The 18155-nt window shown below is 39.3% G+C and overlaps 4 protein-coding genes across 9 annotated transcripts; 2 read left to right on the plus strand and 2 right to left on the minus strand.

Annotated features, from left to right (window-relative positions):
- Positions 1–259: 259 nt before the first annotated feature.
- On the minus strand, positions 260–6704 carry plekhb2 (pleckstrin homology domain containing, family B (evectins) member 2). Of its 2 annotated transcripts, XM_061779673.1 has the most exons (9): positions 6585–6704; positions 5996–6043; positions 5304–5351; positions 4635–4787; positions 4452–4554; positions 3779–3818; positions 3478–3564; positions 3272–3386; positions 260–2309 (listed from the first exon to the last, which is right to left on the minus strand). In XM_061779673.1, the coding sequence occupies exons 3-9, from the start codon at positions 5338–5340 to the stop codon at positions 2173–2175; spliced, it is 672 nt and encodes a 223-aa protein (XP_061635657.1). In that variant the 5' UTR covers positions 5341–5351; positions 5996–6043; positions 6585–6704; the 3' UTR covers positions 260–2172. The 2 variants fall into 2 exon arrangements, with proteins under 2 accessions (XP_061635657.1, XP_061635658.1); XM_061779674.1 differs by lacking the exons at positions 5996–6043; positions 6585–6704 and adding an exon at positions 5705–5965.
- ing5a (inhibitor of growth family, member 5a) lies at positions 6404–12574 on the plus strand. Of its 2 annotated transcripts, none has more exons than XM_061779672.1 (8): positions 6404–6480; positions 7607–7678; positions 8353–8519; positions 9631–9742; positions 9855–9954; positions 10948–11083; positions 11257–11318; positions 11388–12574. In XM_061779672.1, exons 2-8 carry the CDS (start codon positions 7651–7653, stop codon positions 11425–11427), a joined length of 645 nt encoding a protein of 214 aa, XP_061635656.1. In that variant the 5' UTR covers positions 6404–6480; positions 7607–7650; the 3' UTR covers positions 11428–12574. The 2 variants fall into 2 exon arrangements, with proteins under 2 accessions (XP_061635656.1, XP_061635655.1); XM_061779671.1 differs by lacking the exon at positions 6404–6480 and adding an exon at positions 6621–6758.
- A 521-nt stretch (positions 12575–13095) lies between these two features.
- Positions 13096–14715, minus strand: cep19 (centrosomal protein 19). Its single transcript, XM_061779676.1, has 2 exons — positions 14400–14715; positions 13096–13971 (listed from the first exon to the last, which is right to left on the minus strand). Exons 1-2 carry the CDS (start codon positions 14566–14568, stop codon positions 13625–13627), a joined length of 516 nt encoding a protein of 171 aa, XP_061635660.1. The 5' UTR covers positions 14569–14715; the 3' UTR covers positions 13096–13624.
- A 164-nt stretch (positions 14716–14879) lies between these two features.
- Positions 14880–17908, plus strand: pigx (phosphatidylinositol glycan anchor biosynthesis, class X). 4 transcript variants are annotated; one of them, XM_061779669.1, is made up of 6 exons: positions 14880–14946; positions 15198–15279; positions 15392–15539; positions 16691–16904; positions 16977–17077; positions 17470–17908. In XM_061779669.1, the coding sequence occupies exons 1-6, from the start codon at positions 14895–14897 to the stop codon at positions 17605–17607; spliced, it is 735 nt and encodes a 244-aa protein (XP_061635653.1). In that variant the 5' UTR covers positions 14880–14894; the 3' UTR covers positions 17608–17908. The 4 variants fall into 4 exon arrangements, with proteins under 4 accessions (XP_061635653.1, XP_061635654.1, XP_061635650.1 ...); XM_061779670.1 differs by having other exon boundaries at positions 15404–15539; XM_061779666.1 differs by having other exon boundaries at positions 14896–15075.
- Positions 17909–18155: the final 247 nt, after the last annotated feature.

Consider the following 18155-nt stretch of genomic DNA (forward strand, 5'->3'; position numbering starts at 1 on the left):
AAGGTGCTTCTATAATAAATAAATTTTAGTTATTTAATGAATATTTCTTATTTTTCAGATTTGCCTTGAGTGTAGGAACACTGAGAGTCCATGTTTTGATAATGGTTTTTCTCCAGATACTTATGATGCCAACAAGTGGCAGTAAAGTGCCAAAATAAGCTTGCAATAGCCCAAAACCCACCCAAATATATATTTTTAATTTTGCACTTTTGCTGTATCTTACAATGTGTTGTGTGAACACATCTCAAACACTCGTTCATGATATTGTGAATACATTTATTTGTTAAAATACATCTCTCAGCTAAACAGTTATACATTTAAATGTGGGTTTATTTATAATCAAGTACATTTAGCTTGATATCTTTGCTAGGAAATAACATCATTGAGTTTCACACATTGCTTCCGTTAGTGCTATAAATTAACTTATTTTTTACTGAGATACTGAGAACAAATAGTCAATGTCAGACTGAGCTGAAATGAAAATGTAACTGGATCTCCACACAAACAAAATCGGCTCAACGAAATGTAATGAAACACACCATATAGGAGCTGCCAGTATGAAACAAAACGATCACATTTAACTTCTGTTTTCACTCCATGCCTTTGTGAAAAAGGGAAGACGCAACTAATAATACATGAGGAAATTAGAAAGGCATGGACGTAGAAGACTGCAGACCAGCCTATGGAGAAACTTTTCTTTCTTTGGATGAAAGGTAAATGAGGAGTGTAGCTGGTGTACCTAACAGATTACGTGAATTTGAGCTAGTTGATCGAGAAGAGCTAACGTTGTCATATGACCACATTCCAAATCAAATGGTGTACCATGTTTTACAAACAAAAAATGTGGGGGAAAAAAATCCAACATATAACGAACGACACAGTAGAAAACAAACAAAAAATATATGGCTCTTAAGATCAACGTACAGTAACCCTAAAAGTGGTACAATTTACAGTTGATCACAGCCAGGCCTCCATGTTAACATGGATATTTGAATTCAACACCCATCAAATGGTAGTGAAGTAATAAGTGAGTTGTTTTTTCTTTTTCTTTTTTGTCATGCCACCACCACATCAGGATACCAGTGATGGGGGGGGGGGGGGAGTGTGACGATAACCAGTACAATGTGAGAAGTACAGTTAATTAATGTCAATACAAGAATGTTCAAATGTTCCTAAAGGCTTTACGATAGAGAGCGTTTGACCAGATTCATTCGTGTGGGTTTTCTCTGGGTACCCATGCTTCCTCCCATTCCAAACACAAGTGAGGTTAATTGAAGACTCCTGAAATTATTGAAGCAGAGATTCGAACCCAGAACCTCTGACTGTGAGGCAGAGGTGATAGCCGCGCGCATCGCTGTGCTGTCCAATGATAAATCGATGTATCTATTGTTCACTAAAAAATGCTGCTGAAGAAGAAATTAAATCATAATTAACGCTTCTGCCTCACCGCCAAAAGGTTCCTGGTTCGAATTTCTGGAGTTTGCATGTTCTGCGGGGATTTCTTCATCATCAGCCAGTCCAGGGTGTTCAGTGCATCTGCAAAGTATTCACAGCTCTTTGCTTTTTCCACATTTTGCTTTGTTAGGCTTATTTCAAAAGGGATTAGTTTTTTTTAACAAATGTGTTTTTTTTTTTTTTTTTTTTTTTTAAACAAAGACATCACATGTATAGGAATCACACCGCAAACAGCAAAAATCACCAATGATGCCACAAGATGGTGCCACAACACTTATATTGAAATGAAATTTCTCAACTAACCTGAATATATTTTACTTCCTTGGGCAGATAATTAAGTTTTTCAGCGAATAACGAGGAATAGGTTCCCCCCAAAAATCAGCAAATTCTTGAATGCCGAACCGTTAACATGCTGGGGTTCACACTGGACAGAAATAAATGTGGAAAAAGTGAAGCGCCGTGACTACTTTCCGGCCTTGGACGGACACCAGCTCAGGTGCCACCCTCATGGGGAAAACGCTACAGAAAATGGATGGATAGAAATCAACCAGCATCGTGATGTCTGAAAGCTTTGGGGAAAGTGCGGAAGTTAATTGAATATTTCAGGACCGTCCTGAACGCGTCGTAGGCAGAGAGGAAGCAGATTGCTGCATAAACGTGTGGAGTGGACAGGAAGCGACATTTGCTCTAGTAGACAAACGGCAACGCACAAACTACTTAAAAGACGGAGAAGAGCGAGCCCAGTGCCAGACCCGTCGCCGCTCCCGCCAGCATGCCCATGGCCACGTCCCCGCCGTTGTCGCGCTGGCGCTCCTGGATCACCACGTGGTTGACGCCGGGCGCGGTGTAGCCACCTACGAAGGAGGACAACAGCAACCACCGGTTCAAAATAATTACCACACACTTTTTTGTACAACATGTCCGCTATAAGTGCTTTATCACTAAGTCAGAATAAGTTTTATAGTGGGTGTACGAATGATCAATAAATAATATTGGCATAAGTAGGGGGCCCCAAAATATAATTTTCCTTAGGGCACAATAGAAGGTGTCTAAACATGAGCTATCATCCTTTGAAATCTATGAATAATGTAAATAGCCCCTCTTAATCAAAATAAACACAAATCACCTTTTATCCAAACACAGCGGTATCTGGACTCATGAGTTTGATTTGTTACTTGACCAAGCAATTTCCCCCCCTTAAAAATCTATTGACTCAATTTTCCCCACTGAAATGTTGCGGCCCCCAACAAAACACTAAAATGTTTGTTTTTAAGCAAGAAAAATAGCACCATATTGTCTATCTATAAAAAGAATTTAAAGAAAATAACCGGTTTTATCAAGTGTAATAACTGTAGAATTTGTAAGCAAAATGCTTACAATTTTTTTTTTTTTATCATTTAGTATGTTATTGTTGATGATTATTTTATTAAACATCCCCGTACGAGTTGTACAAAGCGGACCCAACCCTGAATAAGCCGAAGCAATGCACTTCCTGGCATGTGCAATATGTGCGGCTGCACAGGGCGGCATTTTCTGGGGGTTGTGGCTACAAATGAGCATTTCGTGTCAACAAATTAACTTTTTGCGCATACGGTATGCCGATATTTTGCTAAGGTCAGCATTGCAAATGAGAATCTGTTCTCAATTGCCTTACAAGGATAGAACAAGGTTAGATAAAGAAATCCTGGCCACATTTGAACAGTTTTCCCTTCACGCCTGGGACTTCTTATGAAAACATTAGCGCTCCTTGATCCATTTTAGTGGACTGCACTTCTCATACGTCACTCCATGTGTTAAGTACTAAAAAGGGCCTTACCTGGGTACTGATAAGGGTATGCGACGGCGTAGGGCTGCCCGTCGGCAGCATAGACTATCTGCGTCGCTTGCGGAGAAGATGCACCATAATCTCCGTACTGGCCCTGAGTGTAGAACTGACCAAAAAAAAAAAAGAAAGGACCATGAGAGCTCTTGCAAGCGCCTGCGTATAATCTGATCATTTAAAAACTTAAATTGTGTCTTTACCTGGGGTGGGGTGGCGTATTCTGAGTATGGCGGTGGAGCGGGCTCCATCACCTCCGGCGTGAAGCCCACCTGAGGAGTTGCGACCATCTAAAGAATTCAAACAAAAGCAGGAACGTCAGCTAAAGGCAGAGGCGGATAAATTATGTCTTATCCAATTTAGACGGGATCTGTCCATCAAATGTTTTCAGCTTGACTGGCATTTGGAGTCATCCCCAGCTACAGTATATAGTGCTCCCTCCATAGTTACACACACACACCAAAAAATCTACAAAAATACACAAAAACCATAGCAGAATCTCACCGTATTAATTCTGGCATCCTGCAGTGCCATGGTCCACGCCCTGCGATAAAGAGTAGAGGCCATTTTCAAACCACAATCACCTTAGCATAGAAGGTACTGTATTCATATTCAGATTTTGCAGAAGGATACGGAGGTGTATCGAGTTAACTGCCTTGCACTCTAACCACGTCTGCTCCATAAACAAACTATACGGTTCAGTCTCTGGCGGGCGGATGTCATGTTAGCGACATGATTTTAGCAGTAAGTCTATCAAACTTGTTAACTCATTTAAAACTGAATCGCATGAACATGGTGCACAGATGGAGCCAAGGTTAAAAAAAAACAACCAAAAAAAGGAAGTATTGACATTGTACTTTCCTAAAAAGAAGACAAACTACTAGTGTCACACTTTCCTAAAAATATTATGTTGCAATATATTATTTAATATTTATTGTACCTTTGTTTATTTGACAATTGTTTGTTTATTGGACAATTTACTGGTAGCAGTTTCGTTTTAAATGTCGTCAAAGGTGTTCCCGGTTACACAAAATAAAAGCACTTTAACATTGTGCATTTTGCTCCCTTACTGTTCTTAATGTGAACTGAACCGTCAACTGAAAATCCAAGGTACAAGGTGACGTCATAATGTTACAAAAAAAAAAATAAAAAAAAGGACATTTCAAAAATGTCTTACAGGGCATCATCCGCACTGTCCGCGCAGAGGCTGATAACCCTTCCATCCCTGCACACGATCTGCAGCAAAGCGTCGCGCGTCTTCCCGTCCGGAGGGTTCAACTCTGCGGTATCGACACAGAAAAGAGATGTCAGGAACCAAAAACATCACTGCCGAGACATCCCGAGTTAAACGAAACGGCACCTTGACACGCGGCGCAACCGCGGATGTTGATGCAGTCCACCCTCATGTGAATGTCGTCCTCCATGTCCCGGCGCTGCTGGTCGTTGTAGAAGACCAGGCGTCCGTCCGACCACAAGTCAAACCAGTTCCTCTTCCAGCGCCGCAGTATGGTACCTGTCGAGGTCAGACCATTGGTGGGAACTTAGCATTTAATTTAGCATTTTTGTTGTGCTGCTTTGTTTTGCTTATGCAGTCCATGTTGTCAGCTCACAATTCCAGAAGATATATTTAGAAGCAAAGCTGCGTCCAATGAATTTGTTTCTTCTCAGTACGAACGAGCGATACACAATTTAAGGACTGAGGGACTATTTGGTTTGTAGAGTTCTTTTTTTCTATTGTACCAAGTTAACAAATCTGGTGTTGTATATGATCGATCACTGCCAGGGCTCCATGTTAACACGGACATTTGAATTCAACAGCCGTCAATGGCAGTGAATGAGTTAACAGTTACATTTAATGTTTACTTTTGTACTTCAGTAACTTTCAGAGTTTGGACTTTTTTAACTTTTTTACTTTAACAAAAATAATTGCATCGTTATCTGTACTTCTACTTAGGTACACAATGTTGAGTACTTTTTCCACCTCTGGGTCAGACCCCACCACAAGACTTTATTCCTTCATGTTACTTACTTTGCCTGTGGAGCCAGCCACTCTTCACCATAGCCATGTTGGCGGCACCTGTACACACACACACGAACACACACACACACACACACACACACACACACACACACACACAGACAGAGAGAGAGAGAGTCAGTCAGTACAAAGAAATTGTCCACTTTCACTTAATTTATCCCCAAAAATAAAGTCTCTGGTCATCTATCTATGCAAGTGACGTATAGTGACAGGCAGAGCAATTAAAAGCTCTTCCACTTGATGCCAATTAACCAGTGTTACAGTATTGTATCCATGTTTTTATTTGTGAGTTTTTCTAATACAAAATACTGCAAGTGGCTTAATAAAAAAGTTGAGAAACACTGAGTCAGTCCGCGTGGACGTGATGGCGGGTGTGGTGTGTCCAAACAAACCTTGTGACCACTGCAACAAGCCTTTACACAACTCATGTGTACGCTGTAACAAAATCTTATCTATTCTGTTATCAACTCACTGGTACAAACACTAATACTAAACGGGTTTTAACCACTAAAACTGCTCCGTTCACTCAAAATGAAAGCAGTTTAAAGGCAGCCATGACGACACCACTATATCTTAGCTCACATTTGTTTGACCCTATACGCATATAAGCGTTTAAAACCACCCGAATGTATATTCAAGTATTCAAAATGTGTCGTTATTTATGAATAAAAAGTCCCACTTGCCTGGTTTGTTGTAGCTGTGGAAATATTATGAAGGCTTCAACTTGAAACCTAAAAGCGGAAGTGAGATGGTTTTTCAAAATAATTGACAAGATGGCCTCCTCCGGACGAAAAACGTGAGCCAAATTGTTTAGCAAAGTTTGCAATGAACCTTCCAGCGAGGCTTTAAAATTGTCGGCTATGCGGGCTAATTGAGAGTTAAACGCTCACAACATAAAGGATTAAGTAGTCGTGATAGAACTATGTGAGTTACAGTTTTTGTGTGAAACGAGAATTACATCTTATTCATATAGGATCTTTGGCCTCGGTTTTTTTTTTTTTTTTTTTTTGCGCTGGAATATTCGTTCTCGATGACGTAAAGCCATCAGCTGACAGTTTTTGGAAAGTGCTAGCAAAAATGAGGGTCTGCTCGTTTTATTCCACTTGTTTCCTAAAGTAGTCACGTGGAAGTCTTCGCAGCCGAATCATAACATGTTTGTTCAAATAAGGTGGTGAATACTTAATGGTTTAATGCAAAATATATGTATAATGGTGCACTGCTTACTCGCCACTGCGTATGTAAGGAGCAATTGGGGGTAAACTCGTATCTTACCGTGTGTTTCCGCTCGCCACCCGCCGGCGGTCGAGCTAGTGTTACAAAACAAGTTCGTCTCGGTTGCTAGCACCGTCTACAGCTCGGCCGAGCTAATGACGTGACGTCACACGCAGAATCTTCACAACTCATCCGAAATGGCGACGGCAATATATTTGGAACATTATCTAGATAGTGAGTATCCGACCGGGGAGAATGTAACGCACTATAACACGAATACTTTTGACCGTCTTACGCTTATTTAAAGTGAATTCGAGGACTTGTTTTCCATTTGCGCTGTTGAGTGACACCAAGTTACTGTCAGCCCGCAAGCTAGTTTAGCACTTAGCATACTCGCCCACCGCCAAGTTAATAACATGCTAGTTAAGTTAGCCTCGTCAAATGGTCAGTAACGCATTTAAAGTGTCTGTTTATACAGGGAGCTCGTAAAAAAAAAAGTGTAATGTTTGTTCGGAAGTATTACAGAGACACAGCATCCTTTTGCAACCTGTTGGCACTGGCAGCCGCCTTTTTTTCAGTAACCATTTAGGCGCCAGGCAGATCTAGCACGTCTAAATCTATGATAATGTACGATTAATATGGGTATAGTATTTACAATCTAATGTCATGTGACTAAATAAAGTAGTGTGGTAATACTGATCAACAACAAAAATAAATAATTATTTAACTATTAAGCAATACCAAATAAACAACAATCATTTAATAAGCAGTAATTGGAAAAGGGAGAAAAAGATTTTGCATTGAATTTTTATGCGAAATACATTTTTATCCGATTAATTGATGGAATAAGTGATACAATAATTCATTCTAAAACTATTCAATAGCGGAAGCCCAAAAGGACATGTACACAAATCTTGAAGCAATACTTGTAAAGTGTCCAATCGTGCGGTAATAGTAATCAACAACAAAAATCGAGAGTGACTGAGCTACAACGTGTGTGATAGACATGTATTGTCGGAGTTCTTTAAATTAAGTAAGAAGTAACCGATGAAAGTAAATATTAAGCTGTCATCTGCTTTTAGGTATTGAAAACCTCCCATGTGAACTCCAGAGAAACTTCACGCTGATGCGAGACCTGGACAACAGGACTGAAGGTGATAGTCGAAATCATGGCTGTGCCAGTTCTGACTCCATCTCATTTTCCGTGACCCGCAAAAGTTTGCATTTTGTATTTGCAAATTGAACTTTTTGCCTATTTCTTTTGGGAAGGAACCTATCATCTGTTATTTTCTGGGGAGGAAAAAAAAAGGCCTACCATGCTCTAGCCATACACTGAGTCTGTAAACAAACACAACAACAAAATTCATGGCTGTTTGATTTTGAATGTACCTGTTACCTGGACTTACTAGTTTAATTAATTCTGTGACCAAGTTAGTAACTCAATTTACTTGTTTATGTAATCAGTTTTCCCCTTTGAAATAAACTGAAATGCCATTCATGCAATTCCGACCTCCGAAGAAAAACACCACCATGTTTTTAATGACTGAAAGTGCATCGGTGACTGTGGTTTTTATTTTATTGATTTATTTATTTATTTTTATTCTCTTGAGTAGCGACATATGAAAAAAATGACCAATTGACAGCAACATGGTATTTAAATATTTAGACAAAAGATAAGCAAGGGTTTTTTTCCTTCTTAATATCAAGTTATGTACTTAAGTTTGAACCAAATAGTGTTTTTTGCCGTACTATCAACACCTCCGTTTTACACAAATTGAATATCGTTCTTTACGCGATGCGAAAATAGCCAATTATGGTGTCCTCACAGAAAAAAAGGTGGAGATCGACAAGCTGGCCGAGGAGTACATAGCCAAGGTGAAGAACCTGGCGTCGGAGCAGCGGGTGGAGCACCTGCAGAAGATCCAGAGCGCCTACAGCAAGTGCAAAGAGTTCAGTGACGACAAAGTGCAACTGGCCATGCAGACTTACGAGATGGTCGGTATCAAGCACCTTGAAATTATTAATAAGACTTCTTTTTTTATTATTTTGTATTTTTTGTAATGTTGCGAGAATCTAGTGTTAATTCAGCATAAAGCTCTAGTTTCAAAGGAATAGTTACACTAGTTTCCCCGCACCAACGCAGGCTCGCCTTGTTGCATGAACTGATGAGAGGCGAAACGTCTTCGAAAACGAACAGAACAGTTCAGTTGCGATCGATTCAATCCCCTGAGAATGAAATGACCTGAATGAATGAGGATATTCACAGGCAAGAAAAAAACTCCTACGTTACAAGAATAAAGTCCTTGTAGTCATTATAGTATGAGAGTAAAATCGTTTTCCATAAAGGTGGAAGGTGGAATTGACTGTCTGTTGTCGCACTACCGGAGACAAATTCCTCGTGGGTTTTTTGGACATACTTGGCAAATAAAGATGATTCTGATTCTGATATTATGAGGAAAAAAATAGATATAATTTGAAGGGATCAAGACGAAGGCCACAAGAATAACGTACGACAGCAAAGTGTAATTATTCTAAGGGATAAGGTAATTGGTCACCACCTTTTTTCAGTAAGAAAGTGAAACTAAAAAAAAAGGTAGAATAGTAAGCAAAGTCGTAATATCACGTGTAATAATAAAATCGTCATCAGTGAACAAATGTGTAAGTCACGAGAATAACTTTATACTTGAGTTAGTTATAAGACTTAAGTCAATTTTTGTCTCGGCGGCATTTTAAATAGTCCTAGAATATTGTAACTTTCAGTGAAAAAGATGTATACATCACGAATGTATGGATATTTCAAGGCACAGCTATGCCTGAATTTGCATATTTATCGTGATCAAATTCGTGAAAGATTATGACTCGCTACTCTTAAATTGAAGCCTCAATTCCTGTATTCAACTTGATTCTTTATTTTTTTCATCCAGTTTCTGTTTCTGTTCAAGGTTAAGGTTCCCTCTACTTTTTCGTGTTATTTTTGACAAATCAAAAGTCAAACAGCCTCCCTGTTTGACTACAGACGCTCCACTGTAATCTGATGAATACGGTTTCAAATGAAACTTAAGCCTCAAGCAGAGCGAAATGCTTGTGATACTCGTTGTCGACACAGGTGGACAAACACATACGGCGGCTGGACGCCGACCTGGCGCGCTTTGAGAACGAGCTGAAGGAGAAACTGGAAGTGAGCGGCTACGAAAGTGCAGAAGGACGAGCGCCGAAAAGTCTGTGGCGTCGTGCCGAAACCTCCATTTATGACAAAATCACACATTAATATGAATGTTTTGGAGGTTGTTTTTTTTGGGGGGCTTATTTTTTTCTCTTAATTGTCAACAGAAACGGAGTCCCGCGGCCTCCGAGAGAAGCGTGGGTCTCGGGGACGAGGAAGGAAAGGCTCTGATGAGGATTCGCCTAAAAAGAAAAAGATCAAAAACAGGTCCGTCAATATATTTTCCCGTTGCCATAACGCCGATAGGCGGGGTACACAAACTTCATTCACACCTATGGTCAATTTAGAGACCTCGATGAACTTAACATGCATTTTGGGGGAAAGTTGGAGGAAGCGGGAGTACCTGGAGAAAACCCACACAAGCACACGGAGAACACGCAAACGCCACAGGCCTGAGCCAAGATTCGAACCGAGAACTGTCTCAAATGTGAGGCGGCCACCTTGCGCAACATCAAGTGTTCTGCGTAAAATGAGTGGCTATGAAGTGGCAACAGAACATAAATGACAGTACATAAATACTAAGGATGCATGGATACCTTTTTATATATTTTTTTCCCACCGACCGGATACAAGTACCTGCATTTTATGTTGCTAATAAACAAATACAGATGCTTGATAATGCCATTCCGTTTTGCGATTGTGATGAAAATGTTTAGTATAACACTTTTGAGAGTAACGGCTTGTCAGTGACATTTTACATTCTAATGGTCTCGCCTCACATTTCACTTGGCCTGTAACACGAGGCAGTAACGGGTCAGTTAGTTGTGTCTCAGTCTGAACACTTTGGGCACTATCTAAAAGGAGCGTATGGGTGAGGAGACTTGTTCTTCCAATGAATTCATTTCCTGTTTTTGCCTGAAAACTCAGCAGTTTTAGCAAAGGCGTGTTATCCTGGTGAAAATGTATGTATTTTAGGCGTGTCAAAGAAGATCCCCCAAAAGCGACAAATAGCGCCCCCCGGTACTTCAGGAAAACAATTGCCCAGTTTGTGAAATGGCTATCATAACAAAAATTGAATTAGAGAACCCTTTTTAATTGGTTGTTTAGCTACAAACATTTAACAGTAGATGTGAGCTATGGAGGACACAGAGAAGCTCATCGAAATGATCAGAAAGTGAACTTTAAGAGGTGCGGTGACAATATGCCTTTTGTCACTTGTGAAACTTTTGTTCCTGATCGCACAAAACGTCGGACCCGCAGCCCGGAGTTGAGCGACGCCCTCCTGCCCATGCAGCCGTCGGACGTGCTGGACATGCCGGTGGACCCCAACGAGCCCACCTACTGCCTGTGTCACCAGGTGTCGTACGGGGAGATGATCGGCTGCGACAACCCCGACGTAAGCCCCCGCGTGACAATTTGCTTATATCTCAAATACACGATTCGCAAAAAGTTAGACATATTTGGACAGAGTCATCAGCAAGTTTCTTCTACAAACTTTGTAACTTTTTGTGAGTAGTCTTATCTAATTTACTGTATATCTGATACATAATATCTGCACCTTGTTGCCAGTGTCCTATCGAGTGGTTTCACTTCGCCTGCGTCGACCTCGCCACAAAGCCCAAAGGAAAATGGTGAGGAAGCGATAACCATGTTCAACTCATTCCTTTGATACTCAAACCATTTTTTTTCCTCTCTCTCAGGTTCTGTCCACGATGCACTCAAGACAAGAAGAAAAAATAAGAAGAACTATGTCTAATTATATTGCGCTAGTAGAATAGTGTGATTAAATACAGAAATATATATTTTAGCTCCTCTCCATATAAGCTTTCTTAAAAAGGCCTAATGTGTATTTTAGGGGTGTAACGGTACAGCGAAAATCATGGTTCGGTACGCAACCTGGTTTTGAGGTTGTGGTTCAGTTCACATTGGGTACAAAAGGCAACATGTGCCATTACACCCCTAATAGTTCCACTCGAGCACCATCACACTGAGAAGCTTTCAAATGTACTCCATTTGTGCACACTGGGTTTGTTTTGTAACACAAGCCCTGTATCAGCCAGCATTTTCCAGTCGTCGGGGGTAGTATCAAGGCTGGAGCAAAAAGCTAATGTTGCAATGCTGGAACAGACCCCGATGCACACTTATCATCTTGGCGTGGTGTGTTGAAAGTCATTGCGGCAGTACCTCATTTTTGCCGGACTGTGTAAAAGGCAAAGGTTGTTGGATTTTCTAAATCGGCAATTTTGCGGGATTTATGCTCCCATCGCTCCTCCAATTATTGGACAGTGTACATCGCTCGTAACATATTTTAGGATACTTGAAAATTCAATTTATGAGAGTTATTTTTATAAATGCCTGCTGAGAAATAAAGCTTTTTTTTTTTAATGTCCTCACTGAGATTGGTGGCGGTGAACCAAGAGTGTCAGATATTTCGTGTACCTACTACCTCCAGCACTGATGTTTAATCAAGATCGATCTGCTCAAACCAAACCCATAAAACATGACGTTCGTCGTCAGATTATATATATATTTTTGTTTACAAAAATGAATAAAAACGTGACCTTGTTGAATGTATTGTGGTACTAGTGGTCGGTGATATTAAAAGCACTTTTAACAAATGTTCTCCATTTTAGAGCTTTGACACTGCAAAGTTTGTTACTAAATCTAATTTCAAACCTCAGACTATTTGAAAAGAAAATATCAGTTATTAGTTCATCTAATTTTTGTGGGGGTTTTGTCCGCTAACAAACCATTTAATCATCTTTAAGTGTCCTATCGCATGGTTGACTGTGAACATAAGTCATGTACGCCACAGATAAAGAGCCAAAGGCAATGTATTTTGTATATTCAGTATTTTATATATCAAATAAATATTCTCTATTATTCATCAGTCGTCTGTCATTGTGTAAATAAGGGTTTTCAGTCTATCTTATAACAATGAGAATACAAGCGCTCCACCAATCTAGAAGGTAAGAGTGCTATTCATGAAGCGATATTGTATCGTGAGCCTGATAGTGTAGTTGCCACTCATTTTGGGTGATTGTAAAAAAAAGAAAAAACTACCAGTTGAATGAACAAAGAGTCCAGTTGCCTTGATTACCATGACCTGCATGACTGAGGAGCTACACAGACATAAATCAAAACAAAACAAAACACATTTTAATTGATTTTGTGATAGTAAGTTAAAAATGACTTGGGCAATTACTGCATGCTATTAACCTAGCAGTAAAGTATGTTGATTTTTACGCTGGTAGTTTAGTGTGGTGTATCTGGATCATACATCGTATTAGGCGCTCATATTGTTAAATAGGGTAAAAGAGTTTGGTTTTTTTACATTAAAAAAAATCCCATTCGTAACAAAATGCTACATTTTCCATGAGTAAAAACCTCCTTAAAATGGTGGCGAAATTGTAACTTATCTTTCTATATTTCTCAACAGATTCAATTCACACAGGACATCTTCAGAACTATTTTTCATTAATCATTAATCCACGTTTTCCATGACAAAGTTCCCAAATTAGTGGAGACATTTTACAAAAGGACTGACGTTTCCCACATTTTTGAAGATACATTAACACTTTTTTCCATGTAAAAATTCTTAAATGAATGGGAACGTTTTACAAATTTATCTTGCCTTCCACATTTCTTAGCCAAATCAAACCAGTTGTTTTGTTAATTGCTTTTAATAAAGAAAAAAAGCACCGCATTGTAAAACATGGGACATTATACAAAAAAATGAGTGATCTCAGGAGCTATGGTTGGCCATTTACCACACGGTTCGTACTGCGTTAGCGTCTTCTGCATGCTCCTTGCAAGTATTTTCATTTTGTATTTGTGTTTCCTTGCTCCTTGACGAAATCTCCCACCATGTAAGTGGTCCCTAGTCCCAAAATGTTTCAGGAGTTCAGCATCAGAAATTGTATTCTCTAGCGAAACTTTAAAATTCATCATCAGATTCTTCATCCCAGCTGCATTTCTCGTCGGCCCCCTTGCCAAAGTCCACCTCCAGGTCGTAAACAAAATCGGGGTCTTCTCTGTGCGTGCGGTTCCTCTCGAACAGCTCGTCCATGTGGCTCTTCTTGCGAGTCAGCTCGTCGTCATCCAGCTTGTTCAGGTCCTCGTCGGGGGCCACCTGCAGCGAGGCCAGGCTGTGCTCCAAGGTGAAGCCCTGCAGGTGGTCACGCAGGATGACGTGCAGCCTCTCCAGCTGGTTCTGGGAGACCCCTTGCAGGTAATCTTTGTGCCGGGGGTGGTTCTTCAGCCTTTCGGCGGCCAGGCTGTAATCTGCAGGTCATATAGTAAAATAATATCTTCCTCATCTTTCTTTTTTTTTTTTTTTGCATAAAGTACTCAAAATAAAAATGGTGATTTTGGTTGAGATTTTAGGAGGAAGCTAAACTCCAGTACTGTATAACATTTACAGGTGACCCTCAATTGACCTTTAGATTTTTGAATGCACGTCCAACTGTTAAATGTTACAGTACTTTTGATGTTAGTTTAACAGAATAACAGCTTTGTCTTTAAATTAACAGGCCCAGATTTCACACTACGTCAATTTGTAAGTAAATTAGGACGAGATCTTCATTATTCGAGTATTTATACTCTTGTGATATTTTTGTTTTGTGGTCTGACGTGAGATTTTTCTCATGTAAAATGTTACTTCTTGGCTCAATAAAGGCACAAGATGCGTGCTAATAAACAGTTGAACGTACCGGAATAGCGCGAGAAGTTTCGCACGGGAATTATTCGTTTTCTCACTTTGTTGGTCTCCGTGTTTTCATAAATCAGAACAATGGACGGTGGCCTGAAGCACACTCCGCACCGCTTCGCCTCGAAACGCATGTTTAGGCAGTGTTTATCAAAATAAGATCCAAACGTCATCCAATTATAATTTGATTAAGTGAGGAGAGAAAAATCTAATAAAATAAGCATTACATATGACCCGTGTAACTAAAAACTAAGACATTTGTACGTTCCCAGAGGCCATTTGCATTAGGACCTTTCTTTTTGCGGGTGGGGAGGGAGGAGGGCTGAATTCCGCCTGACTTTAATGTAGGAAATAACGATAAATGGAAAAACGTCCTGATGTTTACATCAACTATGTTTAATAGTGTTAATTATGTCTACAAACAACTCATTTGACACCATGTTCTTCCTTTGAGGTTAATTATAATTACTTCTAGTAAGGCACTACCATAGCCGCCCTAATGCTACAAAGGGTCCTTTTCACGTGCACTTCCGTAAACAGAGTAAAGAGCGGTTACTTTTCTTTACATTTTATTGCATAATATATAAAGTTGCGCACCCACTAGAATTATTTCATGCATTTCACACTTTTTAATCCCTCTATCTTCACGTTTTTGTTAACATGTTATTTGACTGTGAGGGGTAAGAGATGTCGTCATACCCGCTATCTTCAGACCTAATGCTGTAAAGCTTTAAAAATGCCAATAAATAACATTATGAAATAAATGACATCATTTAACATTCATTTTATTATTTTTCGGTAGGCGATGACACTTGTGGTGCTTTAAAGCAGTGGCTACAGTCAACAGCAGTTTCACTGGAGATCAAGAACAATGGTTTTCACAGGTATGAATGTGTAGTTTGGTCTTTTAGGCTTAATTTTTTTTTTGTGGTGAGAATCAAACACCTCCTCAGTGCATCTAACTTGCTTAATGGGAATGATTCAAATAATTGCCAGCGTTTGTTTTAGGGAGGTCGAGACGACAGTTGAGCTCCAGCCTGGTGCGTTCAGGGACGTCCGGCTTTTGCTGCTGCACAGATGGCCAAGTGGCGTCTATGTGGACCCCTACCAGCTTGCTTTCCTCAGCGATGCAGTTGATTGGCAGGTCAGCAGAAAACAGCACTCACTTTCTGTCATACCAACGCTGTCCCCATGTGCATTTATAATTGTCTGTTTTCATTTATCATAGTATGAGAATTGATTTCATTTTATAAGAATTAAGCAGTAATATGACGAGATTTATCCCCATGTGCATTTATAATTGTTTCTTTTTATTTATAATAGTATGAGAATTCATTTTGTAAGAATTAAGGTTTAATATTGCAAGTAAAATTTTTTGTTTTATGAGTCTTAAATTGAAAAATTACAAGAAAACCCAAATTTTATAAGATTAATGTTGTACTATTGGGGGAAATAGTCTACACGTTATGACAATAAAGTTGCAATATTTAAGTAATATGTTTTCAGAGTGAGGGTCTAATATTACAAGAAAAAAATTGCAGTATATGAGAATAGTTGTAATATTATGGGGGGGGGGAGGAAATACACAATTCATTAGAATGAAGTTGTAACATAACAAAAGATGTGAAATATTATGAGACTTAAGTTGTAATATTATGAGAAGAATATGTACAATACACTATGTAAGTAAAGTTGTAATATTGGAGGAAATAATGAAAATGTTATAAAAATAAAATTGTAATATTAAGAGAACTTTTTTGGAAAGAAGTTATAATATGAAAATAATCTTCATTTTATGAGAATAAAGTTGGATTTATCGGGGGAAATAATCTACATTTTATAAAAGAACAGATGCAATGTTACAAAAATGTGTTGGTAAAGTTTAAAATCTATATTTTATGAGAATGGTTGCATTATTACAAGAAAAATAATCTATTAGTAACTAATAAGTAGCACAAAGTAGAGTAATATCATGAGAATACAGCCATAATTGTACAAGAATACTGTTACAAAATTGATGGGGAAAAGTCATGATGTTACAAGACAAAAATGGCATTATACAATGACTACGACTATACTACTACTCAGATTGTCACATTCACACTTGTGTGGAAATTCTGACATACACTGTAATTATCATGCCTTTTTATCTCATGATGTTACATTTTTTCCAAACAAAAAGCAAAATGTTATTGCTGTAACACTGCATATTTAATTGTACTATTTGTTTTGTCAGTGCGGCCCCAATACGCCGTAGTAGTACCGGGTAATTGTTTACGTATTTATCTTCGTCAGATATTAGTGGATTCCACCATCGACCTGGAGGTGCCTGCACACAAGACTTCCGGATTCCTCACCTACGTTTATCCCGCCTTCGGCGAGCAAACTCCCGGCATGCTCAAAGTTAGCATCCCCATCCACGGCCGCTATCACCAGCCCTCCTTTGTCGGGGAAACTTTGCAATCCATCGCCATACGACCCCCACAGCTGCTTTTGCGTACCGAAAAATGTAAGTAGTCGAACTTCCGCAGAAACAACCATACAGTGAATGTTCGTCTTTTAACGGCTCTTTTGCTTCCAGGTTCGCAGCTGGACGATTTGGAGCCTCACACGGCGACGGAAGCCCCCTGCACCGCTGACAATACAAGCATGTGTCTGTGGATTCAAGTGCAACAAAAGCAGGTGATTTTATTTTTTTTTTAAAATTTAATGACAATAAAGTTGGAATATGACCAGGATGACATATCTATATTAAGAGAAAAAAAAGTTGCACCCGGATGATCGAGCTTCTGACCCTCATACATTTAATTTAACGAGAATAAAACTTGAATATTTTGAGGGGGAAAAAGTCAGTATTTTATGAGAATCAAGTCAAATATTATGAGGAAAAATACATAATTTTAAAAGAATACAATTGTAATATTATAGGATAAAATGTATACATTTCATTACAGTAAAGTTGTAATATTATGAGACTGTCGTAATGTTACAAGAATAACATTGTTAAATTAATACTGTAAACCGGCGTAACCCTAACGTTTTAAGTCTGTGGTTCTTTTGGACTCTCTTCGCAGAGGCCTGCTGACGAGACCTTGCGTTTACCAGTGGGCGACGGTTCTCTGGTGATGCCCGTGTGCGGCATGACGCTGGCGGTCACCATGATCTGCTGTTTGGTGCTATCCAAATACATGTGGAAGCATCAGATTGTTTGAAACGCCATGCTACTTGGCTTCTGTTTGCCAGGCTTCTCTTTAACATATTTGTTTGCTTCTTCTGGACGGTACATATTTATGTCAAGAATCACAGTTTTGTTCAAATTAGAGACATTTCTTTGCATGCGTCATCATCAATGAGGCCCCGCCTCTTAAAGGCACGTATCTTAGACACAGACACTACGTACTGCATTTTCTATACATTTTATGCTTGGAATTTTTGGTGTGTGTTTTAATATGTTTAAAATGTTTGTAAAAAGTGTGTTTTATTAAGTTTAAAGTGTCTTATGACTCACTTGAATCCCACTTGCCAACTGTTGTTTTAACCTAAAAATAAGTTTTTTGCTGTTGCGGTTCAGCTATAGCAAAATAAGGCTGGACGGCAAAATGAAAAAGTTGTTCATATCACACATTGTGTAGTTAAAACTAGGGATGAGCGACGACTGAGACCAGGTATCAGTACTGGGCCAGTATAGCTGACATCAAGTCCTCCTTGCCAGTAGCTGGCGCTACACTGCTGCAGTTTGACACCTCAGCGAATCATCATG

The sequence above is a fragment of the Phyllopteryx taeniolatus genome, chromosome 7, assembly GCF_024500385.1.
Source record: "Phyllopteryx taeniolatus isolate TA_2022b chromosome 7, UOR_Ptae_1.2, whole genome shotgun sequence".
Taxonomy (NCBI): Eukaryota; Metazoa; Chordata; class Actinopteri; order Syngnathiformes; family Syngnathidae; genus Phyllopteryx; species Phyllopteryx taeniolatus.